This window comes from Sapajus apella, unplaced genomic scaffold (assembly GCF_009761245.1).
Source record: "Sapajus apella isolate SASKATOON/1434 unplaced genomic scaffold, GSC_monkey_1.0 scaffold12, whole genome shotgun sequence".
In the NCBI taxonomy this organism is placed as follows: Eukaryota; Metazoa; Chordata; class Mammalia; order Primates; family Cebidae; genus Sapajus; species Sapajus apella.
In genome coordinates this window covers 3,797,488-3,824,266 of record NW_022436952.1, presented here as the reverse complement: position 1 = coordinate 3,824,266, position 26,779 = coordinate 3,797,488, and the positions used below count along the sequence as shown (strand labels likewise).

General features: G+C 44.2%; 1 protein-coding gene across 3 annotated transcripts in view; it reads left to right on the top strand.

The window, feature by feature from the left end:
- WIPF2 (WAS/WASL interacting protein family member 2) overlaps nt 1-26,779 on the top strand; it is a 58,684-nt gene that overhangs the window by 14,081 nt on the left and 17,824 nt on the right. For 2 of the 3 annotated variants that reach the window (XM_032279763.1, XM_032279762.1), the window contains exons 2-4: nt 18,024-18,155; nt 24,622-24,754; nt 26,269-26,385. In XM_032279763.1, coding sequence (XP_032135654.1) covers nt 18,093-18,155; nt 24,622-24,754; nt 26,269-26,385 — 313 coding nt within the window. In that variant the 5' untranslated portion in view covers nt 18,024-18,092. Of the gene's footprint in view, nt 1-5,264; nt 5,286-18,023; nt 18,156-24,621; nt 24,755-26,268; nt 26,386-26,779 lie in introns of those variants that run through there. The other variant, XM_032279764.1, reaches the window with a different exon arrangement.

Genomic DNA, 26,779 nt, shown 5'->3' with positions numbered 1-26,779 from the left:
TCTCCTTTCTACCTTTCCTCTTGGTAGTTTTTTTTTTTTTTTTTTTTGAGATGGAGTTTCGCTCTTGTTACCCAGGCTGGAGTGCAATGGCGCAATCTCGGCTCACCGCAACCTCCGCCTCCTGGGTTCAAGCAATTCTCCTGCCTCAGCCTCCTGAGTAGCTGGGATTACAGGCACGCGCCACCATGCCCAGCTAATGTTTTGTAGCTTTAGTAGAGACGGGGTTTGACCATGTTGACCAGGATGGTCTCGATCTCTTGACCTCGTGATCCACCCGCCTCAGCCTCCCAAAGTGCTGGGATTACAAGTGTGAGCCACCGTGCCCGGCCCTGGTAGTTTGACTAGATAAAAAATATTCTTCCTTTTTTTTTTTTTTTTTTTGAGACGGAGTCTTGCTCTGTCACCCAGGCTGGAGTGCAGCGATGTGGTCTTGGCTCACTGTAACCTCTGCCTCCTGGATTCAAGTGATTCTCCTGCCTCAGCCCCCGCCAAGTTGCTGGGATTACAGTTGTCTGCCACCATGCCTGTTTTTGTATTTTTGGTAGAGACGGAGTTTCACCATCTTGGCTAGGCTGGTGTTGAACTCCTGACCTTGTGATCCATCTGCCTCGGCCTCCCAACGTACTGGGATTACAGGCATGAGCCACTGTGCTCGGCCTGGTTCAGCTTTTCTAATTTGTCTGGCAGCATGGGGAGGGATAGAGGAATCCATTTGTTATACAGGCTTTCTATTTCTTTTCTTTTCTTTTTCTTTTTTTTTTTTGAGATGGAGTCTTGCTCTGTCGCCCAGGCTGGAGTGCAGTGATGCGATGTTGGCTCACTGCAACCTCCGCTTCCCAGGTTCAAGCAATTCTCCTGCCTCAGCTTCCCAAGTAACTGGACACGCATGAGCCACCATACCCGGCTAATTTTTTTTTTTCATTTTTAGCAGAGATGGGGTTTTGCCAGGTTGGCCAGGCTGTATCTTGAACTCTTGAGCTCAAGTAATCCACCCACCTCGACCTCCCAAACTGCTGGGATTACAGGAGTGAACCACTGCGGCTGGCCCAGACTTTCCACCAGTCCTCTTGTTTAGCCCCTTCTGCACTATTACACCCTCTTCCTGAGGTACCAGGTGCCTTTAACTTCTGAAATGTTTCGATTCAGTAGTTCGTCTGTGGTGGGAATCTGCTTGCCTCTTCCCACTGCAGTGTTTAGTTTTTTTACTTTCTGTGAAGTTATTTATCACTAATGCATTTGGTTTTTACCTTATAAAATTTTATTGCCATCTCTCTGTCTCTGCTGTCTCCTTTCCCAGTTTTTTTGTTTGTTTTTTGGTTTATGTCTTTATTAAAAAAATCCCTTTGCTGTAATTTTTTTTTTTTTTTTTTTGGGGGTGGGGAGACGGAGTTTCGCTCTTGTTACCCAAGCTGGAGTGCAATGGCGCGATCTCGGCTCACCGCAACCTCCGCCTCCTGGGTTCAGGCAATTCTCCTGCCTCAGCTTCCTGAGTAGCTGGGATTACAGGCACGCACCACCATGCCCAGCAAATGTTTTGTATTTTTAGTAGAGACGGGGTTTCACCGTGTTGACCAGGATGGTCTCGATCTCTTGACCTCGTGATCCACCCACCTCGGCCTCCCAAAGTGCTGGGATTACAGGCTTGAGCCACCGCACCCGGCCTGCTGTAATTTTTATGGTGTTTTGTGATAGAACATTGATAAATGCATGCAGTCTGTCCTGTTTAACATGTTATTCAACATATTCATCAGCTTTTCCTTGCCAGTATTCATTCAAACACCACAATGTCTTTGCAGTTGATTACTAATACTCCTTTAGAATAGTATTTTCTAGACTCCTCTAACACCAGGAATCACTTAAAGTGCTTGTTGACTATGCAGATTACTAGATCATTCTCCTGGAAAACTTCTGATTTTAGTTGGTCTAGATTAGGGCCCAGGGATCTTTTTTTTTTTTTTTTTTTAGTGTGTTTGTTTTTAAACAAATGACCTAAATGTATGTATCTTATCTTCAGGCAAGTTTGGAGACCCTGCTTTAGAAGGATTCTTTTTAAACCATTAATGCCATCTTACATCTCCATGGCAAACTTCTTAGCCTTCCTCTAATATTGCTTTTATATTCAGACTCTGTTTTAGCCTGTCTAGCTTTGGTCTGGAATTCTCAGTTAGCATGTGTGTCTTTCATCTGTTAACTCCTCTCTTTAGTATTAAATGCTGGCTGATGGTAATAACTTTGGCCTTGTGTGACTTCAATTTTTTTAGTCAGCATCTCTAAACCAACTGGTTTCTGGGATGAATAGGGGAGGGAATGCTAGTTATGAACATTGAGCTACTCTGCGTCAATTCACTAAGTCCAGGAATCAGTGTTTTTGGCGATTCCTGGATTTTTGGAAAATTGACTAAGGCTTTGAAAACAGATGCCCTAATCATCTGCCTTGGGTGTCTGTAGCATCGTTTTTGGAGATGTTGAAGCACTGTGATTTGAAGTTTGTTTTTAACTTTACCTTCGAAAGGACACAATTCTCCCTTTTGTATTATAGATTGCTAGGCCTAGAAAAGAAGAAGGGTTGTGTGTTTTACTGCCAGTCTGTAAAGCATCTGGAAATGTGTTTGCAGCTGCTCCTGGTTGTTGTGAATTGCCTAGAGGTTAAGACCCAAGCAGTACTTGTCTCAGCAATGTTGCAGAGGCTAACTGTGGTACCCTAGTTCTCAGTTCTTGGAAATCTTGTGGCTGCTATTAACTAAAATACAGCTGAGGAGGCCGTGTTGGCTCTGACATAGAGTTGATTTGCATTCTAAGATGAGCAGCTCTATAGAAATAGCTCTAATACATTTTTACAACTTCCATTGACACAGTTTTTTGGAAGGCTAAGGCAGGAAGATTGCTTGTGGTCAGGAGTTTAAGATAAGCCTGAGCAACATACTGAGACCCTGTCTCTGCAAAAAAAATAAAAATAAAAAATTGGTTGAATGTGGTAGTCCCAGCTGCTCAGGAGGCTGAGGTAGGAAGATTGCTTGAGCCTGGGACGTCAAGGCTGTGGTGAGCTGTGATTGTACCACCTGCACTGTGACCTGGGCTCTAGGGCTGTAGGGTGAGACCCTGTCTCAGGGAAGAAAGGAATAAAATAAAGCAAGAAAGTTTTTATTTTTATTTATTTTTTTTGAGATGGAGTCTTGCTCTGTTGCCCAGGCTGGAGTGCTGTGGCGCGATCTTGGCTCACCGTAACCTCTGCCTCCCAGGTTCAAGTGATTCTCCTGTTTCAGCCTCCTGAGTAGCTGGGATTACAGGCACCTGCCACCATTCTTGGCTATTTTTTGTATTTTTAGTAGAGACGGGGTTTCACCATGTTGGCCAGACTGGTCTCGAACTCCTGACCTTAGGCAGTCCACCCGCCTCAGCATCCCAAAGTGCTGGGATTATAGGCATGAGCCACTGCACCCAGCCAAGGAACAGTTTTGATGAACAAAGTCACAAAAACAATGCTACATCAAAAGTGTTATTGTCTCATTGATTATTGATCGCTGGCTGTGTTACAAGGCATTACTTTGAACTATTACAGATTTTTTATTTTATTTTATTTTATTTATTTATTTTTTTTGAGACGGAGTTTCACTCATGTTACCCAGGCTGGAGTGCAATGGCGCGATCTTGGCTCACCGCAACCTCCGCCTCCTGGGTTCAGGCAATTCTCCTGCCTCAGCCTCCTGAGTAGCTGGGATTACAGGCATGCACCACCATGCCCAGCTAATTTTTTGTATTTTTAGTAGAGACGGGGTTTCACCATGTTGACCAGGATGGTCTCGATCTCTTGACCTCGTGATCCACCCGCCTCGGCCTCCCAAAGTGCTGGGATTACAGGCTTGAGCCACCGCGCCCGGCCATGAACTATTACTGATTTACTGCAGTTGACTATTTTCTGTACATGTCCCCCTATCTCCCAGTGCTGCATTCCAGTGCTTTCAGGATAATAAGATTTTCTCTTTGCCTTGAGGGGTTGGGAGTGAGGGCATTCCCAGATATCTGTTTTGGATGATTTTCAGGTATTTAATTTAAATTACATGATTTTTGCATTACTTATTGCTAGTCATCTTTTTAAATGAAGCTTTCTTTGCAGCTGTGGTTATTTAATTGAACACAGGAGTAGACTTCTCATTGATTTTTCATCATTTTAGAAGAGAGGACTTAGATCCTAGGCTACATTTTATCTGGGAATAACCCATAGTATCTAATATTTACCACATAAGATAGTATATGAATAAGTAGACTTCCAAATTTACATTTTTAGGGGGTATTTTTTAATCTAAATAAATAATCTGGGGCTGGTCTGATGGCAGTTGGTTATCAGAACTTGCTAACATTAGTGTCACTGCAGTTGGTATACAAACCCCCACTGCTAAATTTGACTGGCTTTAAAAATATTCTGGAGGAAGAGGAAAGAGCCACATTAGGGGGGAAAGCTGCATTTTGGGGATGCATTACGTTTCTGTTAAAGAAAATATGTTTGGGCCGGGCGCGGTGGCTCAAGCCTGTAATCCCAGCACTTTGGGAGGCCGAGGCGGGTGGATCACGAGGTCAAGAGATCGACACCATCCTGGTCAACATGGTGAAACCCCGTCTCTACCAAAAATACAAAAAATTAGCTGGGCATGGTGGCACATGCCTGTAATCCCAGCTACTCAGGAGGCTGAGGCAGGAGAATTGCCTGAACCCGGGAGGCGGAGGTTGCGGTGAGCCGAGATCGCACCATTGCACTCCAGCCTGGGTAACATGAGTGAAACTTATTCTCAAAAAAAAAAAAAAGTTAAAAAAAAAAAAAAAAAGAAAATATGTTTGAAAGAATTTCATCATGCAGTAGTTATAGCTTTATTCTTCTTCCTTCATTTTCTTTTTCAGGGAGGAATAAAACATCTAGGTTTCATTTGTTTTCTTTTTTTTTTTTTTTTGAGACGAAGTCTTGCTCTGTTGCCCAGGCTGGAGTGCTGTGGCTAGATCTCAGCTCGCTGCAACCTCCACCTCCCGGGTTCAAGCAATTCTCATGCCTCAGTCTCCTGAATAGCTGGGATTACAGGCATGCCCCACCCCCCCCAGCTAATTTTGTGGTTTTTTTTTTTTTTTTTTTTTTTTTTTTTTTTTTTTTAGTACAGACGGGGTTTCTCCATGTTGGCCAGCCGATCTCAAACTCCCGACCTCAGGTGATCTGGCCACCGCGGCCTCCCAGAGTGCTGGGATTACAGGCATGAGCTGCCACACCCAGCCCAGTTTTTCAGTTTTAATATTCATGATGGGTATGTGATTTTTTTTTTATTACTTGTTGGATCAGTCAGATTTGCTGCGTAGTTGAATTTCTGTGATCAAAATTTCTGTAGTTGAAAAATTTTTTTCCCTTAAGTAACCTTGGAATTTTGATTAATTCCATCTGTACATGTGATAGAAATCTGTTTCACCAGAGGTTTGACTGAATAGAACTTCAAGAGGTGGTAGCACTTTCTCCATTGAGAGGAGAGGGCTGTGAGCTATAGAAAGTCTTTTTTTTGGAGTGATGGTGGTAAAATATGTGTAACATGAAAATTCTAGTCTGTTTCCTTGTACTTTTTTTTTTTTTTTTTTGAGACGGAGTTTCACTCATGTTACCCAGGTTGGAGTGCAATGGCGCGATCTCGGCTCACCGCAACCTCCGCCTCCTGGGTTCAGGCAATTCTCCTGCCTCAGCCTCCTGAGTAGCTGGGATTACAGACACACACCACCATGCCCAGCTAATTTTTTGTATTTTTAGTAGAGACGGGGTTTCACCATGTTGACCAGGATGGTCTCGATCTCTTGACCTTGTGATCCACCCGCCTCGGCCTCCCAAAGTGCTGGGATTACAGGCTTGAGCCACCGCGCCCGGCTGTTTCCTTGTACTTTAGAGAACTAGAAATGCTTTAGTGGAAACCCTCTGCTATAATCTGTCCTAGAACACCTGGAGGCATGTTCTTTTTTTTTTTTTTTTTTTTTTTTTGAGACAGTGTCTCTGTTGCCCAGGCTGGAGTGCAAGTGGCACGATCTCGGCTCACTGCAACCTCTGGGAGGCATGTTCTTAATTCCTGTTGACTATTCCCTATGTAATTATAGGAACGTATTTGGCTCCTGCCGTCGTTGGCTCCTGGAGTGGCCTGTGAATACTCTTAGGCAGCTCCTGGCTCTTTTCTTATTTTGGGGCTCTTTGGCCTAGGGACTGGTTACCATTATGCCATTGTAGTAATGGGCTCCTACCTCCCATACTGGATTGCTTTTCAGGAGCAAAGCTGAAGGACAGGTGAACAGGTGGGCAGATTACCAGCAGGTGACTTTTAACCCTGGAAGGCCTTCAGTTAACTGGGTCTCTAGATATGATTAAGCCAGGAGATCAAGTATAGTCTGTCTGTGGGATTAATGAGATAGCCAGTCGAACCTCTGGTTTGAGTGTGAAGCTATTGGTTCGTTTAGATTTCTTTGGTATTACAGTGTCAGCATTGGACAGAGAAGGGGACTACTTTTGGATTTGGAGGATGTCTTATAAAGCCTCAGGTGTCATCTCTCCTCACTCTGTTCTAGCTATCCTGGCCTTGTTACTAGTTCTCTAACACACCAACCACATTCCCATGTCAGGATTTTTTTCACTTGCTGTTATTTCTTTCTGGAATGCCCTTTCTCCAAATGTTTACATGGCTTGCTCTGCTCATTGAGAAACTTCTTGGGAGAGCCAGAAACTCTCCCCCATAGCCCTTTCCCTGTGACTGTATCTATTATTTTATCATTATTGTTACTATGTTGTTGCTGTTGTGGTTAAATTCTCCCAGATCCTGAAGCCCGCAACCCTATCTAAAGGAAGACTCTTAAGCTGGGCACCTGTGGTCCCAGCTACTGGGGGCGCTGAGGCTGGAGGATTACTTAAGCCCAGACGTTCAAGACCAGCCTAGGCAACATAGTCTGGCCAACCTGCCTCTGAAAAATAAATAAAACAAATAATAGAACACTCTAGTCTGTTTCTATACTCTACGTTTATGATTCTCTGTTTTTTACTCCTTTTATCGGTAACTGCGTTACTGAGATTTTATTTCTTCCCTTATGTCTTATACTAGAGTGTAAGCTCCACGATAGTAGATGCTTCTGTGGCTCATCTTCTAGAACAGTGCTTATCAACCTTAGCACTGTTGACATTGTAGACTAGATAATTCATTTTTGTTTTTTTTTTTTTTTGGAGATGAAATCTCTCTCTCTCACCCAGGCTGGAGTGCAGTGGCACGATCTTGGCTTACTGCAACCTCCGCCTCCTGGGTTCAAGTGATTCTCCCGCCTTAGCCTCCTGAGTAGCTGGGATTACAGGCACCCACTACCATGCCTGGCTAATTTTTGTATTTTTAGTAGAGTCAGAGTTTTGCCATGTTGGCCAAGCTGGTCTCCAGCTCCTTATCTCAGTTATTCGGCCTCCCAAAGTGCTGGGATTACAGATGTGAGCCACCACACCCAGCCTGACCAGATAATTCTTTGTTGTCTTATGTGTTGAAGGATGTTTAGCAGCATCCTTGTTTTCTTTTTCTTTTGTCTTTTTCTGTTTTTGAGGTGGAGTCTCTCTCTGTCACCAGGCTGGAGTACAGTGATGCGATCTTGGGTCACTACAGGCATGCGCCACCATGCCCAGCTAATTTTTGTATTTTTAGTAGAGACAGGATTTCGCCATGTTAATTAACTAGGATAGTCTCAGTCTCTTGACCTTGTGATCTGCCTGCCTCAGCCTCCCAAAGTGCTGGGATTACAGGCGTGAGCCACTGCGCCCAGCCAGCATCCTTGTTTTTTACCCACTAGATGCCAGCAGCACTCCCTACCCTAGTTACGATGATCAAACATGTCTCTAGACATTGACAGTGTCTTGGGGAACAAAGTCCCTCCTGGTTGAGAGCCATTGTTCTAGAAAAATACTTTGGCACCCACTGAGTGCCAAAGTATTTTTCTAGAACAATGGCTTATACCAAAGTGTTTTTCTAGAACAATGGCTTGTACTGTTTTGGCTCACAGCAACCTCTGCCTCCCAACTTAAAGTGATTCTCTTCCCTCAGCCTCCCAAGTAGCTGGGATTACAGGCACGCACCACCAGCTAATTTTTGTATTTTAGTAGAGATGGGTTTTCTGTATGTTGGCCAGGCTGGTATTGAACTCCAGACCTCAAGTGATCCGCCTGCCTCAGCCTCCCAAAAGGCTGGGATTACAGGCATGAGCCACTGCACCCGGCTAGGCCCATGCTACTTTTATGTTTACTTTTGTTCTATTCAGTGAGTGACTCCTGGGCAGCTATGGTATGCTGTGGAATAATGAGAGAGAATCTTAGAAAGAACCTGTGCCTGGCCTGTGCTACTAATTTTTTTTTTTTTTTAAAGACTGAGCTTTGTTCTTGTTGCCTAGGCTAGAGTGCAGTGGCACGGTCTTGGCTCACTACAACCTCTACCTCCTGGATTCAAGCGATTCTCTTGCCTCAGCTTTCCAAGTAGGTGGGATTGCAAGTGCCCACAACCACACCTGACTAATTTTTGTATTTTTAATAGAGATGGGGTTTCACTATATTGGCCAAGTTGGTCTTGAACTCCTGACCTCAAGCGATCCACCTGCCTCAGCCTCCCAAAGTGCTGGGATTACAGGTGTCAGTCACTGTACCTGAGTAGGCCCGTGCTACTCTCATATCTACTTTTGTTCTGTTCAAGGAGTGACTCCGGAGCAGCTATGGTATGCTGTAGAGTAATGAGAGAGAACCCTAGAAAGACAGAGTACTGTCTGTGCTTAAGAACTAATTTGTTAAGGCCGGGCACGGTGGCTCAAGCCTGTAATCCCAGCACTTTGGGAGGCCGAGGCGGGTGGATCACGAGGTCAAGAGATCGAGACCATCCTGGTCAACATGGTGAAACCCCGTCTCTACTAAAAATACAAAAAATTAGCTGGGCATGGTGGTGCGTGCCTGTAATCCCAGCTACTCAGGAGGCTGAGGCAGGAGAATTGCCTGAACCCAGGAGGCGGAGGTTGTGGTGAGCCGAGATCGCGCCATTGCACTCCAGCCTGGGTAACATGAGTGAAACTCCGCCTCAAAAAAAAAAAAAAAAAGAACTAATTTGTTAAAATGGGCATAGGTGTATGAAATGTTCCTCCAAAATTTAATTTTATTTCAAGGTATTTTTTATTTTATTTTATTTATTTATCTTTTTGAGACGGAGTTTTTCTCTTGTTGTCCAGGCTGGAGTGCAATGGTGTGATCTCGGCTCACCGCACCCTCCGCTTCCTGGGTTTAAGTGATTCTCCTGCTTCAGCCTCAGAGTAGCTGGGATTACAGGCATGTGCCACCCACACCCGGGTAATTTTGTATTTTTAGTTTCTCCATGTTGTCAGGCTGGTCTCAAACTCCTAACTGCAGGTGATTTGCCCACCTTAGCCTCCCAAAATGCTGGGATTATAGGCATGAGCCACCATGCCTGGCCTATTTTATTTTGTTTATTTATTTATTTTGAGACAGGGTCTTGCCGTCGCCCAGACTGGAGTGCAGTGGCACAATCTCAGCTCATGGCAACCTCTGCCTCCAGGGTTAAAGTGATTCTGCTGCCTCAGCCTCCTGAGTAGCTAGGATTATAGGCAAGTGCCACCACACCCAGCTAAGTTTTGTATTTTTAGTAGAGACAGGCTTTTACCATGTTGGCCAGGCTGGTCTCGAACTCCAGACTTCAAATAATCCACCCACGTTGGCCTCCGGAAGTGCTGGTGCTGGAATTGTAGGTGTGAACCACTGTGCCTAGCCTTTTGTTACTTTTTTTGAGACAGAGTCTCACTGTGTCACCCAGGCTGGAATGCAGTGCTGTGATCTCCGCTCACTGCAACCTAGATCTCCTGGGTTCAAATGATTCTTGTTCCTCAGCCTCCTGAGTAGCTGGAATTATAGGTGTGCCACCATGCCTGGCTAATTTTTGTATTTTTAGTAGAGATAGAGTTTCACCATCTTGACCAGGCTGGTCTCAAACTCCTCACCTCAATCCAGTTACCTCCCTTGGCCTCCCAAAGTGCTGGGATTACAGGCTTGAGCCACTGTGCCCAGCCTGAGGGTAATATTTAAATTGATACTAATGGGCCACCATAGGGTTGAGTTAGTAATTGTTAAGTGCTTATCAGAATGGGTGAAATTGCAGTTGAATTTAGAATCTGATTTTAACAAAACCTACCCATTCAGTTTTTACTTATCTTCATTTGTTGCAATTGCCTTTGGTTTGTTGCTATTAATTCTGTTTTTGACTAAAACCTGTTTGAAAAATATACAAAGTTGACTTGGTTATTTTGAACTTCTTGTTTGATGTGATGTTATTGGGGTTGGTTGTTGTACTAAAAGGTTGTGAACGGCTGATAACATCAGTTTTTTTAAAAAAAAAATAAAAATTCTTTTTTTTTTTTTTAGAGCTGGGGTTTTACCATGTTGGGCAGGATGGTCTCGATCTCCTGACCTTGTGATTCACCTGCCTCGGCCTCCCAAAGTGCTGTGATTACAGGTGTGAGCCACCACACCCGGCAGTTTTTTTTTTTTTTTTTTTTTGAGACGGAGTTTCACTCAAGTTACCCAGGCTGGAGTGCAATGGCTCGATCTCGGCTCACCGCAATCTCCGCCTCCTGGGTTCAGGCAATTCTCCTGCCTCAGCCTCCTGAGTAGCTGGGATTACAGGCACACGCCACCATGCCCAGCTAATGTTTTGTATTTTTAGTAGAGACGGGGTTTCACCATGTTGACCAGGATGGTCTGGATCTCTTGACCTCGTGATCCACCCGCCTTGGCCTCCCAAAGTGCTGGGATTACAGGCTTGAGCCACCGCGCCTGGCCATGCCTGGCAGTTTTTTTTGTTGTTGTTGTTGTTTTTGTTTTTGTTTTTTTTTAGACAGAGTTTCGCTCTTGTTACCCAGGCTGGAGTGCAGTGGTACAATCTTGGCTCACCATAACCTCCAGCTCCTGGGTTCAAGCAATTCTCCTGCCTCAGCCTCCTGAGTAGCTGGGACTACAGGCGTGCGCCACCATGCCCAGCTAATTTTTGTATTTTTAGGAGAGACAGGGTTTCACCATATTGACCAGGATGGTCTTGATCTCTTGACTTTGTGATCCACCCGCCTCGGCCTCCCAAATCACGCTGGGATTGTAGGCGTGAGCCACCACGCCGGCTGTTTGTTTGTTTTTAAGAGGGAGTCTCTCTGTTGCCCAGGCTGGAGTGCCATGGTGCAGTCTCAGCTCAATACAACTCCTCCTCCCGTGTTCAACTGATTCTCGAACCTCAGCCTCCCAAGTAGCTGGGATTACGGGCACCTGCCACCATGCATGGCTAATTTTTTTTGTATTTTTTTTTTTTTTTTAATTTTATTCCATCCTATGGGATAATTTTTTTTTTTTTTTTTTTGTATTTTTAGTAGAGATGTGGTTTCACGATGTTGGCCAGGCTGGTCTTGAACTCCTGACCTCAAGAGATCCGCCCGCCTCAGCCTCCCAAAGTGTTGGGATTACATGTGTGAGCCACTGCACCCAGCCCAAAAATTATTTCTTATTAAATAGCGACAGGGTGTCACTTTGTTACCCAGGCTAGTCTCTAAGGACAGGTGATCCTCCTGCCTCGGCCTCCCAAAGTGCTGGGATTACAGGTTTGAGCCATAATGCCTGGCCTGACTTTCTCTGATACTGTTAGAGAGATTTCATTTGAACTGTGGGATCAGAAGAATTCCTTTAGGGAGGAATATCCGGAATCTGTTTCTTTTGAAGACACAACTGTCCTCTTGTTAGATTATCTGGAGATAGAGTAGACAAAGCTATTGTGGTTTTTTCAGAGAGGATCCTGAAATTTGTTTTACCTATCTCTGTTTCTTTGTATTCAGAAATGGTTTATTAGGATATGAAATAATTGAACATATATTTAAGAAAAAAAATGATTTTCTTGTTGATATCTCAGATTTCTATTTATAAGACTGATTCTTGTAAGGAAGAACTGGGGACCTTAAGATTTTGCTGAGTGAGGGAGGTGGCCTGTTTATTTAGGTCAGTCTTTTTCCCCTGTGGGATTTTGTTGGGTGGTTTGATACAAAACTGTAATTTATGTTGTAGTCAAAACTGAGATCAAAGGAAAATACTGTTACCTGAGGCATGAAAATAGAAGATAGCATTAAGATTTAGAATTTTTCTTGACTTTCGTTTCTTTTAAAAATAACTTGGAATTGAAACCTGAGTTTTAGAGCAGCAGAATGCCATTTGAATAAAGGCCCCTCATTGTAGTGGTAACTAGGATACTTCTTAGATAATTTTAAGTGTACAAGAAAAGCAACAATTAAATTGGATTCTTCATTTATCACATGTAAAAGGTAGTAGTTGTTGTCTTTGTATTAAGGAAGTCTCCTGTTTTTAAAATATAGGAATATTTGGAGTGAAACATTAGGAAATTGAATAGAAAAACAGGCTTTGTCTTGTCTCTTTTTCTTTTTTTTAAATGAGATGGGTTTTCACCATGATGGCCAGGCTGGTCTTGAACTCCTGACCTCAGGAGATCCACCCACCTTGGCCTCCCAAAGTGCTAGGATTACAGGCGTGAGCCACCGCGCCCGGCCGGCTTTGTCTTTTAAAAAAGGAATAGAAGGAAGCAGTTTTTAAAACTACATTACTTGAGTTTTATGAAGACTTATTTCTGAATTATGTGATTTATGACATCAGGAAATTTTAAAATAATGCTCTCTAGTCTTTATTTTTAAGATATTGACTCCTGAGGATGTGAAAAGCTTATTTTATCATGGTTTTTAAGATGGAAGGGCTTAAGAAAGGAATGAGAATACTGTGTTGCTAAACTAGAGGCAGCCTCAAGATGTTTCTGAAAATCAAGGTCTCTGAAGAGCACAGATGGTGAAGTTTGTAGTTCTAATTTAATAGATCAGAAAGGAAATACTTAAAATTCTATAGAGGACCTTCTTTTTCTTTTTAAATTTAATCTCAGATTTAACCTCGAGACCATTAGATTCTTAGCTGTGTGTGGTGGTGCATACTTGCAGTCCTAGCTTCTCGGGAGGCTGAGGCAGGAGGATTACTGGAGCCCAGGAGTTTGAGATTATAGTGAGCTATGATGGTGACTGTGCACTTTAGCCTGGGAGACAGAAGAGACCCTGGCTCAAAGAAACAAAAATAAAATGCTACTAGATTCTTACTATTGCAGTAGACAGTGCTTCCAGAAGGCCCAAATTTGTCCTTTGATTAATCACAGTTGATTAGTGAAATTTGTCTTTCTGTTGTCAAAAGTTATGAATTGTTTTGGTTTATTTTTTTTTTAACTCAAAGTAGTCCTCACAGCAGACCCTCTGCATTGGATTAGCGATTGTTAAGTATCAATCCTAATTTGATTTAAACAAAAAAGCTTCTTTTGGGGATTTTTCAGGGAAAGGAAAGTTGTTTTAATTTGAATTCACTTAAATTGGGCTTTCTTGGAAACATATAGAGAACTGTTTGTATTCTGTCACTAAGAAATTTGGAGTGAGTTAAATTTCATTTGGGGAAAAATAGAAAATTGCTAAACCACACTAATTTGTAGGGGGATTTTTTGTTTGTTTTCTCCATAGTGATTAGTGAAATCAGGCGACCTGGATATGAGGCCTCACTCTGCACTTTACTCCTGAGTGATCTTGGGAAGTTGCCCTTTGATGAGTCAGTTTTTCTCATGTACATGTAGGCACTCCCACTCTGGGGACTTCAGTGTCCTCACCCATAAAATGGGAACGATAATACTCTAGTACATCATTATGTAATAAATGTCACTGATAGGAGTGTGTCATGCATACAGTCCTTGTGGAGCCAGAAGAAAGGTTGAAAGCCACTGTTGGTACTCAGCACTAAAAAGTCAGTCACTTGATAAAGGTAATTTTTTTTTTAATTTTTTTATGTACTTAATTATTATTTTTTTTTTTAGAGATGGGGTTTCACCATGTTGGCCAGGCTGGTCTTGAACTCCTGACCTCAGGTGATCCACCCGCCTTGGCCTCCCAAAGTGCTGGGATTACAGGCATGAGCCACCGCACCCAGCCATATGTATTTAATTTTTTAAGGGGTCTTGGTATGTTGCCCGGATGGACTCAAACTCAGAGGCTCAAGTGATCCTCTCCTCAGTGCTCTGAATAGCTGGAATTATAGGCAGGCACCACTGATGAATCTATTTTTCAGTTAGAGTTTGAATTGAGTCTAGTGTAGGAAGGTATCTATAACTGTGTAATATATTGGTTAAAAAAAAAAGTTGCCATGCTAGAGAATTCCTGCTTTGCTTAAATACGTGGAGCTCACTGACAGGCATAAGGCTGTCATTATTCACCTTGTAGCATGTAGGTTGGATCACCTATGGACATGGAAAGACTTGTCATGGAAGGACTTGTCTGAATCTTTTCTAGGTCATTCCAGGAAACCCTTTCAATGACAATGGCCGGTGGCTGATAGAACTAGAAACCCAGGCTGGGCACAGTGGCTCACCCCTGTAATCCCAGCACTTTGGGAGGCTGAGGCGAGGGGATAACTTGAGGTCAGGAATTTGAGACCAGCCTGGCTAGCATGGTAAAACCCCATCTCTATTAAAAATACAAAAATTAGCCCAGTGTGGTGGCACACGACTGTAATCCCAGCTACTCGGAGGCTGAGGCAGGAGAACTGCTTGAACTTGGGAGGTAGAGGTTGCAGTAAGCCAAGATGGTGCCACTGTACTCCAGACAGAGTAAGACTCTGTCTCAAAAAAAAAAAAAAAAAAAAAAAATAGAAACCCCCTCAAAAAGGCAGGACCTCTGGTGACTGGAATTAGTTGAAATTGTTTATTTCTGAATCAACTGTTATTTTCCCTGTTGTTTCTTATAGCTTTCTTTGATAATGCTGTGGGCACTTTGGAGTTGGAATGGTCACAGTAAACCCAGGGGATTCAAGAGAAGAAAGGTTTTTTTTTTTTTTTTCCCCTACCTCTTGTGTTTTTTTTTTATTTTAAATTCCTTCCACCCCACCTGGTGAAAGATGTTCTGCATAATGATTTATGGTTTTCATCAATTTTTAAAGCCTCCTATGTTTTTTTTTTTTTTTTTTTTGACGGAGTTTCGCTCGTGTTACCCAGGCTGGAGTGCAATGGTGCGATCTCGGCTCACCGCAACCTCCGCCTCCTGGGTGCAGGCAATTCTCCTGCCTCAGCCTCCCGAGTAGCTGGGACTACAGGCGCGCGCCACCATGCCCAGCTAATTTTTGTATTTTTAGTAGAGATGGGGTTTCACCATGTTGACCAGGATGGTCTTGATCTCTTGACCTCGTGATCCACCCGTCTGGGCCTCCCAAAGTGCTGGGATTACAGGCGTGAGCCACCGCGCCCGGCCTAAAGCCTCCTATGTTAAATATCTGGCAAAGAAAGACTGCCCTTAGTTTTGAAATCAGAAATGAGAAGATATTCCCTTGGAGGGAATTTATTTGCGTATTTCTTGAAGTGAGTGCAGACACCATTCCCCATGGGAACCACCTAGCCCGTACTGTCCAGTTGTTTGCCGTAAGAGCAAATAGCTCTATTTGTCAGCCAGTTTATAGTGGCATCACCCTGGCAGGAGTTGGGATGCTGAAGACTTTTACGGCCTTATTTCTGATCAAATTCTACTCTGCTACAGGGTTTTTTGGTGTTATAGAACTTTTGGAAGATATTCCCTTTCCTTTCATCATTCCCAGAGCATCTAGAGAAGTATTAAATTACTCCATTATTTACAGAGAGGTTTTGGTCACCCATGTAAGGAGTTCAGAACCAGGCTTTCCCAGTGGGTTAGTGGGTTGCCATGCTGGTTTGATTTTTTTTTTTTTTTTTTTTTTTTTGGGACAGAATCTCACTCTGTCCCCCAGGCTGGAGTGCAGTGGTGTGATGTTGGTTCACTGCAACCTCTGCCTCTTGGGTTCAAGCGATTCTCCTGTCTCAGCCTCCCAAGTAGCTGGGATTACAGGTGTGCACAACCATGCTGGGCTAATTTTTGTATTTTTAGTAGAGATGGGATTTCACCATGTTGGCCAGGCTGGTCTTGAACCCTTGACCTCAAGTGATCCACTCCTTGGCCTCCCAAAGTACTGGGATTACAGGTGTGAGCCACCATGCTCAGCCCATGTTGATTTGATTTTTTAGACTTGCTTGATATACATGGCCTTCCATCTGTGCTAGGGTGGCTACCAGTGAATTCTTTCATGTCCTAATCTTTTTGCTTATATGTATGTATGTGTGTATGTATGTATGAATGAATGAATGGACAGGGTCTCACTCTGTTGCCCAGGCTGGAGTGCAGTGGTACGACCATGGCTCACTTCAGCCTCAGCCTCCCCTGGCTCAGGTGATCCTCCCACCTCAGCCTCCTGAGCAGCTGAGATTATAAGCACATGCTTCCACATGGCTAATTTTTAATTTTCAAATTTTTTCTAGAGAGAGGGTCTCGCCTTGTTGCCCAGGCTGGTCTTGAATCCCTGGGCTCAAGCCATCTTCCTGTCTCAGCCTCCCAAAGTGTTAGGATTACAGGCATAAGCCTGGTCTCCTAAGCTTTTTTTTTTTTTTTTTTTTTGGAGACAGAGTTTCGCTCTTGTTACCCAGGCTGGAGTGCAATGGCGCGATCTCGGCTCACCGCAACCTCCGCCTCCTGGGTTCAGGCAATTCTCCTGCCTCAGCCTCCTGAGTAGCTGGGATTACAGGCACGCACCACCATGCCCAGCTAATTTTTTGTATTTTTAGTAGAGACGGGGTTTCACCATGTTGACCAGGATGGTCTCGATCTCTTGACCTCGTGATCCACCCGCCTCGGCCTCCCAAAGTGCTGGGATTACAGGCTTGAGCCACCGTCCTAAGCTTTTTAATCACCTTGTTTAGAAGCAGATCTTCCATGGATTGATTGGTGAGGTTGGTTACCCTCTTGAACCTTTCTTGTCATCTGTAAGTTGTACTCATGGTGGCCATGTTATTTTGGCTTCCATTTTTCGGGGGAAGGGGGCCAAAAATGGGATTTCCTTAAAATGGCTTTGTGGGAGTAGTTATTGTTCTTTTTGGTTGTTGTTATTGTTCTTGAGTTCTGGTTTTAGTATGATCTGTAAAATGAGGATTACAGAGTACAATAGAGGGACGACTATATAGTTTTTGAGTGTTAAGTGTTTGGTGACATGATCAAATGGCTGTCAGATTCCAGGGATCTGACTATACCAGGTGTTGGTAAACTATGGCCCATAAGTCAGATCTCGTCTACAGCCTGTGTTTGTATTGCCCATAAACTAAGAGTGATTTTTACATTTTTAAGAGGTTATAAAATCAAGAAAATGAGAAGACAAGCTGCAGACTGCAGAAGACATATCTGTTAAAGGACTGTTATCCAGAATATACAAATAGCTCCTAAAACTCAACAATAAAAAAGCAAAAACAACCCAATTAAAAATATGGGCCAGCCAGGTATGATGGCTCACACCTGTAATCCCAGCTAGGCAGCTGAGGTGGGAGGATTGCTTGAGGCCAGGTGTTGGAGACAAGCCTGGGCAATATAGTCAGAACTCATGTCTAAAAAATTTTTTAATTAGCTGGGCATAATGGCATGCACAACTGTAGTCCCGGCTCCTCGAGAGGCTGAGGTGGGAGAATTGCATGAGCCCAGGAGTTCTAGGCTGCAGTGAGCCGTGATTGTGCCACTGTGCTCTAGACTGGGCAATGGAGAGAGACCCAGTCTCTTTAATGAAAAAAAAGGACAGAAGGCCTAAATAGACACCTTACTAGGGAAGATAAACAGATGACAAGTAAGCACATGAAAAGATGTTCAGCATCATAAGTCATTAGGAAATTGCAAATTAAAACAATTGATTTAAACAGGTTTACCAAGCCCTGGACTATATCACAGTAGAACTAGAAGATGAGGTGTTCAGCCTCTCTCAGTTACCATGCCCGGTTCTCTAGTTCTCCTGGGCACTTGTTGTCTCTAATGGTAAAGATGTTCTTATGAATTTGTTTCATTTGCAGGTATATGAATGACCTAAAGCTACAAATAAAGACGGAGAGACAGCAGTGCCAACTGGGAGCAGGGCAAGAATGCCAATTCCTCCTCCCCCACCACCCCCACCTGGTCCTCCTCCACCTCCCACATTTAATCAGGTAGGTAGTCCTTCTATCAGGCTATCTCAAAACCTTTGAGTAAATAGGTCGATGGTCCTCACATACTGTTGTTTTTTTAACCCCTTTTGATTAAAATGTCTAGATTTTCCTATCCATAGCATTCCTAGTCTTTAATTCTGTTTTTAACATTCCAGATTTTTATTCCTGGTCTTAAAGGACACATAGGGCGTCCTTATACAAGACATAGCGTATAATCAATGACATGGTGTAGGAAGGTGGAGAATAAACAAGTCCATCTTTATCAGCTGGTTCTGATTCCTGAAAGGTCCTCTTAGGACCATGATCGTGTGTCTGGTTTCCTTGTCCCAGTTTATTCTAAATGGAGATTTGGACAGGTGGCATTGGAGTAAGAGCTAATGTTTTCCCTTAAATCTATTTGCTGTATAAAAGTGAGTATGTTGTTTCTTTGGCATTTTTGAGAAAAGGGCTGAGGATTCTTAGTGGTTGTTTCTTGCTACCACTTCATCTCTTCTATTCAAAATCAGTTCCTTTTAAAGCCAAGTCCATTAGCTCTAATACCTTACCACGAAGGAAAGGAGTTTTGACAATGATTTGGTTAGAAGACTGAAAGATTCAGTAATAGGAAAAAAAAAAAAGCAATGTGATTTTTAAACCAAGCAGGCACTGCACTCCAGCCTTGACAACAGAGCAAGACTCTATCTCAAAAATAAAAATAAAGCAGAACTTATCTGGGGATATAGGGGGTAGAAAGAGGAGGCAGTCAATAAAGGCTTCTAGGTAGGTGGTGATACCTGGATTGCAATACCTGGTGTCACATGAGAAAGAAGGAACCTGAGGCAGGGCACAGTGGCTCATGCCTATAATCCCAGCACTTTGGGAGGCGGAGGCAGGCGGATTGCCCGAGGTCAGAAGTTTGCGACCAGCCTGACCAACATGGTGAAACCTTGGCTCTACCAAAAATATAAAAATTAGCTGGATGTGGTGGCAGGCACCTGTTATCCCAGCTACTCAGGAGGCTGAGGCATGAGAAACGAACCTGGGAGGCAGAGTTTTCAGTGAGACCAGATTGTGCCATTGCACTGCAGCCTGGGTGACAAAGCGAGACTCTGTCTCAAAAAAAAAAAAAAAAAAAAAAGAAAGTGCATATGGACCTGTATGCACTCTTATTTTTGTAAAAGTAACTTCAGAGAATAGGATATGGAGGTGTGTTTGTGTTTATATATATTATATGTATATGTTAAGTGTTTAACAGTTAAGAAATTGTACCCTGAAGAGGAAAAGTGATAAACTGGTTTGAGAACTAGCTAATTTGAGAACTAGGACTAGAGTTCAGATCTGCCTACTTCTGTTTGTTTTCATAACCTGTAGTTTTTAGACATTTTGTTTTAAGTATATGTATGACCCCTCTTTCAGAGGAAGTTTTGTGTGGAAGCCCAATAAATGAAGTAGATAAAAGCAGAGCTTGGTGGGACACGGTGGCTCACACCTGTAATCCCAGCACTTTGGGAGGCTGAGGCGGGTGGATCACTTGAGGTCAGGAGTTGGAGAGCAGCGTGGCACACATGGTGAAACTCCATCTCTATTAAAAATACAAAAATTAGCTGGGCATGTGGTTGGGCGCCAGTAATCCCAACTGCTTGGGAGGCTGAGGCAGGAAAATCGCTTGACCCCAGAGGTGGAAGTTGCAGTGAGCCGAGATCATGACACTGCACTCCAGCCTTGGCAATAGAGCAAGACTCTGTCTCAAAAATAAAAATAAAGCATAACTTGTCTGGTTATAGCGGGGGTAGAAAGAGGAGGCAGTCAATGAAGGCTTCTAGCTAGGTGGTGATACTGAGCTGAGTCTTAAACCTTGAGTAGAGTTTAGCCAAAAAGAGAGGAGGGAGCTAGGGCACTTGAAGCAGAGGAACCAGAGCGTGGAAAGGTACTGATTTGGAATTAATTTTTTTTTTTTTTTTTTTTTTTTTTTTTTTTTGAGACAGAGTTTCGCTCGTTACCCAGGCTGGAGTGCAATGGCGCGATCTCGGCTCACCGCAACCTCCGCCTCCTGGGTTCAAGCAATTCTCCTGCCTCAGCCTCCTGAGTAGCTGGGATTACAGGCACACGCCACCATGCCCAGCTAATGTTTTGTATTTTTAGTAGAGACGGGGTTTCACCATGTTGACCAGGATGGTCTGGATCTCTTGACCTCGTGATCCACCCGCCTCGGCCTCCCAAAGTGGTGGGATTACAAGCGTGAGCCACCGCGCCCGGCCCGCTGGAATTAATTAATGAATGAATGAGACAGAGTTTCACTCTGTTACCCAGGCTGGAGTGCAATGGTTGTGATTATAATTCACTGCAACCTCTAATTCCTGGGCTCAAGTGATCCGCTTGCGTCAGCCTCCCAAGTAGTGGGGACTACATGGCCATGACACTGCACATAGTTAATTAAAAAGAATTTTTTTTTTTTTTAAATAAAGGCAGAGTCTCACTTTGTTGCCTAGGCTGGTCTTGAACTCCTGGCTTCAAGTGATCCTCTTGTCTGAGCCTCCGAAAGTGCTGGGATTACAGATGTGAGCCACTGTGCCAGCCTTGTGCTGATTTGTAAGAAAGCATATAGAGGTTTAGATTATTGCTTGAGGGGTTGTGGTAGCAGATGCAGCTGGAGATGTAGGCTGAGATGTAGGTTTAGATTTTTCTTCTGGTGATCATGAGGAGTTGTTGAAATATTTTCAGCAGCAAAAGTAACCTGTTTGTGCACTTTTCAAATACAAATACAGTTGGGGAGATTAGGGGTTGGGGTTGAGCCTGGAGACAGAAGCCTGTTGCCATTGAAAGTTTAGGTCTGGCTGCCCATGGTGGCTCATGCCTGTAATCCCAGCACTTTGGGAGGCCAGGGCGGGCGGATCACGAGGTCAGGAGATCAAGGCCAGCCTGACCAACATGGTGAAACCCCGTATCTACTAAAAATACAAAAATTAGCTAGGCCTGGTGGCACATGCCTGTAATCCCAGCTACTCAGGAGGCTGAGGCAGGAGCATCGCTTCAACCTGGGAGGCGGAGATTGCAGTGAGCCGAGATTGTGCTGCTGCACTCCAGCCTGGGAGACAGAGCAAGACTCTCAAAAAAAATAAAATAAAATGTGGGTCTAAGGCGGGGCACAATAGCCCTTTCCTGTAATCCCAGACTTTGGCAGGCCGAGGAGGGTGGATCACCTGAGGTTGGGAGTTCAAGACCAGCCTGGCCAATATGGTGAAACCCTGTCTCTACAAAAATACAAAAAAAGTTAGCCAGGCATGATGGCGGGTGCCTGTATCCCAGCTACTCTGGAGGCTGAGGCAGGAGAATCACTTGAACCCAGGAGGTGGAGGTTGCAGTGAGCGGAGATCGAGCTATTCCACTTCAGCCTGGGCAACAGAGCAAGACTCCCATCTCAAAAAAAAGAGTTTAGGTCTAGACTAAAGCACTGAGCATGGACAATGGAGTCAAGATATTTAGAAAGTGAAATATTTCTCTTTTTTTTTTCTATTTTTAATTTTTTGTTTTTTGTAATGCTCAGTGTATGATATGAAATCTTTCTTTTTTTTTTTCTTTTGAGACAGAGTCTCACTCTGTCACCCAGGCTGGAGTACAGTGGCATGATTGTGGCTTGCTGTAGCCTCCACCTCCTGGGTTCAAGTGATTGTCATGCCTCAGCCACTCGAGTGGCTGGGACCAGGTTTGCACCACCATCCCCAGCCAACTTTTGTATTTTTAGTAGAGACAGGTTTCACCAAGTTGGCCAGGCTAGTCTCGAATCCCTGACCTCAGGTGATCTACCTGCCTCGGTGTTCCAGAGTACTGGGATTACAGGCATGAGCCACCACACCAAGTCGTACGTATTGTTTTTTTAAAATGTTTTACTTGACGAGGCCAGGTGCAGTGGCCACACTTTGGGAAGCCAAGGCAGGTGGATCACTTGAGGTCAGGAGTTCGAGACCAGCCTGACTAACATGGCGAAACCCTGCCTTTACTAAAAATACAAAAGAAATTAGCCGTGTGTGGTGGCACACACCTGTAGTCACAGCTGCTTGGGAGGCTGAGGGACAAGAATCTCTTGAACCTGGGAGGCAGAGGTTGCGTAAGTTGAGATCACACCACTGCACTCTAGCCTGGGCAAGAGAGGGAGACTCTGTCTCAAAAAAAAAAAAAAAAAAGTTTTACTTGATTGTGTCAAAAACATTATTGCTGTAAAAAGATACAAAGATACTGACTTTTAAATATTTGAGAGCTTCATTGGCATCCCCTTGTATGCTTATATTATCATTGTTCCTTTTGATTTAACTTTTAGATTATTTTCAGTTTTATGCTATTAGAAATAGTTTTTTGCCATTATTAGCGTCATTGCACACAGTAGGTTTTTTTTTAAGGCTTCTTTTTTTTTCTGAGAAGTAGTTTTGCTCTTATAGCCCAGGCTGGAGTGCAATGGCATTAGCTCACTCCAGCCTTTACCTCCTGAGTTAAAGCGACTCTCCTATCTCAGCCTCCTGAGTAGCTAGGACTACAGGCGTGGGCCACTATGCCTGGCTAATTTTATTTATATTTTTAATAGAGATGGGGTTTCACTATGTTGGCAAGGCTGGTCTCAAACTCCTGACTTCGGGTGATCTGCCTGCCTCATCCTCCCAAAATGCAGGGATTACAGGCGTGAGCCAATGTGCCTGGCCTGGACTTTTTTTTTTTTTTAAGTGTTATTTTTTTGAGACGGAGTCTCACTCTGTCGCCAAGGCTGGAGTGCAGTGGTGTGATCTCGGCTCACTGCAACCTCCACCTCCTGGGTTCAGGTGATTCACCTGCCTCAGCCTCCTGAGTAGCTGGGACTACGGGCACGTGCCACAATGCCCGGCTAATTTTTTGTATTCATTAGTTCGTTCATTTATTTTTTCCAGACAGAGTCTTGCTCTGTTACCAGGCTGGAGTGCAGTTGCGCAATCTCAGCGCACTGTAACCTCTGCCTCCTGGGTTCAAGCGATTCTCCTGCTTCAGCTTCCTGAGTAGCTGGGACTACAGGCTTGTGCCACCATGCCCGGCTAATTTTTGTATTTTTAGTAGAGACGGGGTTTCACCATGTTGGCCAGGATGGTCTTGATCTTTTGACGTTGTGATCCGCCCACCTCGGCCTCCCAAAGTGGTGGGATTACAGGTGTGAGCCACTGTGCCTGGCCCTTTTTTTATTTTTGAGATGGAATCTCGCTCTGTCGCCCAGGCTGGAGTGCAATGGCACAATCTCGGCTCATTGCAACCTCTACTTTCTGGGTTCAAGCAGTTCTCTACCTCAGCCTCCCGAGTAGCTGGAATTACAAGTGCCCACCACCATGCCCAGCTAATTTTTTGTATTTTTAGTAGAGATGGAGTTTTGCCATCTTGGCTAGGCTGGTCTTCAACTCCTGACCTTGTGATCCACCTACCTCGGCCTTCCAAAGTGCTGGGATTACAGACATATGCCACCATGCCTGGCCTTTTCTATTTTTAGTAGAGATGGGGTTTCACCATGTTGGCCAGATGGTCTCGATCTCTTGACCTCATGATCTGCCTGCCTTGGCTTCCCAAAATGCTGAGATTACAGTGGCATGAGCCACTGTGTCCGGCCCCGGCCTGAACATTTTTAAGGCTTTTGATACATATTGTTAAATTGCTTTCTAGAAAGAGTATACCAATTTATCTTCTCCTAGGTAGTATAAAAGTGCCCTTTTCCCTGATTCTTTATAACTACCATAGAGTAGTTATTCATCTCATGCATTTTTTGAGCTTCCTCAGTGTGCCAGAGACTCTACAGCAGAGAGCAGTGGTCTCTGCCTTCATGAACCCCGCTATCAAGAAGTTTTTACAGTCTTTAGTTAAAAAAAAATTTTTTTTTTGAGATGGAGTTTTGCTCTTGTTACCCAGGCTGGAGTGGAATGGCGCGATCTCGGCTCACCGCAACCTCTGCCTCCTGGGTTCAAGCAATTCTTCCGCCTTAGCCTCCCGAGTAGCTGGGACTACAGGCGTGCACCATCATGCCCAGCTAATTTTTGTATTTTTAGTAGAGACGGAGTTTTACCATGTTGACCAGGATGGTCTTGATCTCTTGACCTTGTGATCCAACCGCCTCAGCCTCCCAAAGTGCTGGGATTATAGGTGTGAGCTACCGGCATTTTTTTTTGAAGTGGAGTCTTACTCTGTCACCCAGGCTGGAGTGCAGTGGCACGATATTGGCTCACTGCAACCTCTGACTCCTGGGTTCAAGTGATTCTCCTGTATCAGCCTCCCAAGTAGCTGGGATTACAGGCATGTGCCACCATGCCTGGCTAATTTTTTGTATTTTTAGTAGAGACGGGGTTTGCCAGGCTGGTCTTGAACTCCTGACCTCAAATGAGCTGTCTTCCTTGGCCTCCCAAAGAGCTGGGATTAGAGGCGTGAGTCACCATACCCGGCAGATAAAGGAAACTATTTAGGGTGAATTTACATCGCTCTTATCTTCCAGGCAAACACAGAGCAGCCCAAGCTGAGTAGAGATGAGCAGCGGGGTCGAGGTGCCCTCTTACAGGACATTTGCAAAGGGACCAAGCTGAAGAAGGTGACCAATATTAATGATCGGAGTGCTCCCATCCTCGAGAGTGAGTCTGAGCTTCATTTCCTAGTAGGATCCCAGGAGTGACTTGGAGACTTGGCTGGGTTGTTATGTTTTGGGAGGGCTTTAGTGGGAGAATTTTGTCCTGAAATGTGCTTTCACTCTCTTCTCATTCATTCTTGACCCTTGGAGACCATTCAGCCTTGACCCTTGGAGAGCATTCTCAGGATAAAGTTTACCATCTTACCAGACATGGTGGCTTATGCCTGTAAGCCCAGCACTTTGGGAGGCCAAAGTGGAAAGATCACGTGAGCCCAGGAGTTTGAGGCTGCAGTGATCACGTCACTGGGCCACTGCCCTCCAGCCTGGGCAACAGAGCAAGACCTGGTCTCTCTGAAAGAAAAAAAAAAATAAAAAAAAAGAAGGCTGCCATCTCTTACTGTAACTAATGCTCATCAGGGCACATCCTTGACTGTCCTCTGAGGACACTGCCACATTCCTAGAAACCTCTGAACTGAAACCAAGGTTGGTTTTATGATGGCTACAAGTATCCATTCCTGTAGGCCTCTGGAGAGTGCTCACATATTGGTCCCTGATCCCTTAGCCTTCTATCTTTAATCTGAGATGTGGAGAGGAGAACCCAGATAACTATGCTGAACATTTCTTTCTTTTTTTAAATACTGAGTTTCGCTCTTGTTGCCCAGGCCGGAGTGCAGTGGCATGATCTTAGCTTACTGTAACCTCTGCCTCCTGGGTTCAAGCAATTCTTATGCCTCAGCCTCCCAAGTGACTGGAATTGCGTGCCACCACACCTGGCTAATTTTTTGTATTTTTATTAGAGATGGGGTTTCACCATGTTGGTGAGGCTGGTCTTGAACTCCTGACTTCAGGTGATTCACCTGCCTTGGCCTCCCAAAGTGCTGAGATTACAGGCATGAGCCACTGCACCTGGCCCCTAAACATTTATTTAACCCACTTATCCCTTTGCCCTAAATAAAGGAAGATTGAACACTTGTTTCTTTTGTTCTTTCTCTTTCATCACAACAAAGAGTTTCATCTCTATACAAAGCTGTGGAGCAGAGAGGCTGAGCTTTTTTTTTCTTTTCTTTCTTTTTTTTTTTTTTTTTTTGAGACAGGGTCTCACTCTGCTTGTTGCTCAGGCTGGAATGCGGTGGTACGATCACAGCTCACTGCAGCCTCAACCTCCCAGGCTCAATTTATTCTCCCATCTCAGCCTCCTGAGTAGCTGAGACTATATAGGTATTCATCACCATGCCTCGGTAATTCTTGAAATTTTTTGTAGAGACAGGGTCTTACTATATTGCCCAGGCTGCTCTTAAACTCCTGAGCTTAAGTGATCCTCCCATCTTGGCATCCCAAAATGCTGGGATTATAAGCATGAGCCCCTGTGCCAGGCCTGCTTTTTTAAATAGAAGGGCAAAAGCAAGACTGGTTTGTTTGCAACCAGTAGCCCAGATAGAGGAGGGATTTCCCCTCATGATTGACTTGGTCACCAGCTCAGAGCATATGAAATGAAAACTCTACTGGTATGCTTTCCAGAGCCCAAAGGAAGCAGTGGTGGCTATGGCTCTGGAGCAGCTGCCCTGCAGCCCAAGGGAGGTCTCTTCCAAGGAGGAGTGCCAAAGCTTCGACCTGTGGGAGCCAAGGACAGTTCAGGTATCTGATGAGTACTTTCGCGGGATATGTCCCTGGTGTGTTAATTTCTGAATTGTCCCAGGTGGGCCATCTCAGGTTGAGGAGTGTGGTAGAGGTGGGGGGGTGAGGGGAGAAAGACTTGGGAGCAAGGGAGGAGTTATAGAGTAGAATACAGCAAAATCTGAGGGATTAAATGAAAGTGTATTCAATTTAGATAAAGAAAATGTGGTATATATACACTAGAATATTATTCAGCCTTAAAAAAGAAGGAAACTTCTGCCATTTCTGATAATACGGATGAACTTGGAGGACAGCATGCTAAGTGAAATAAGCCAGGCACAAAAAGACAAATACTACATGATCTCATTTATATGTGGGATCTGAAACAGTTGAATTCATTCACAGAAGTAGAAAG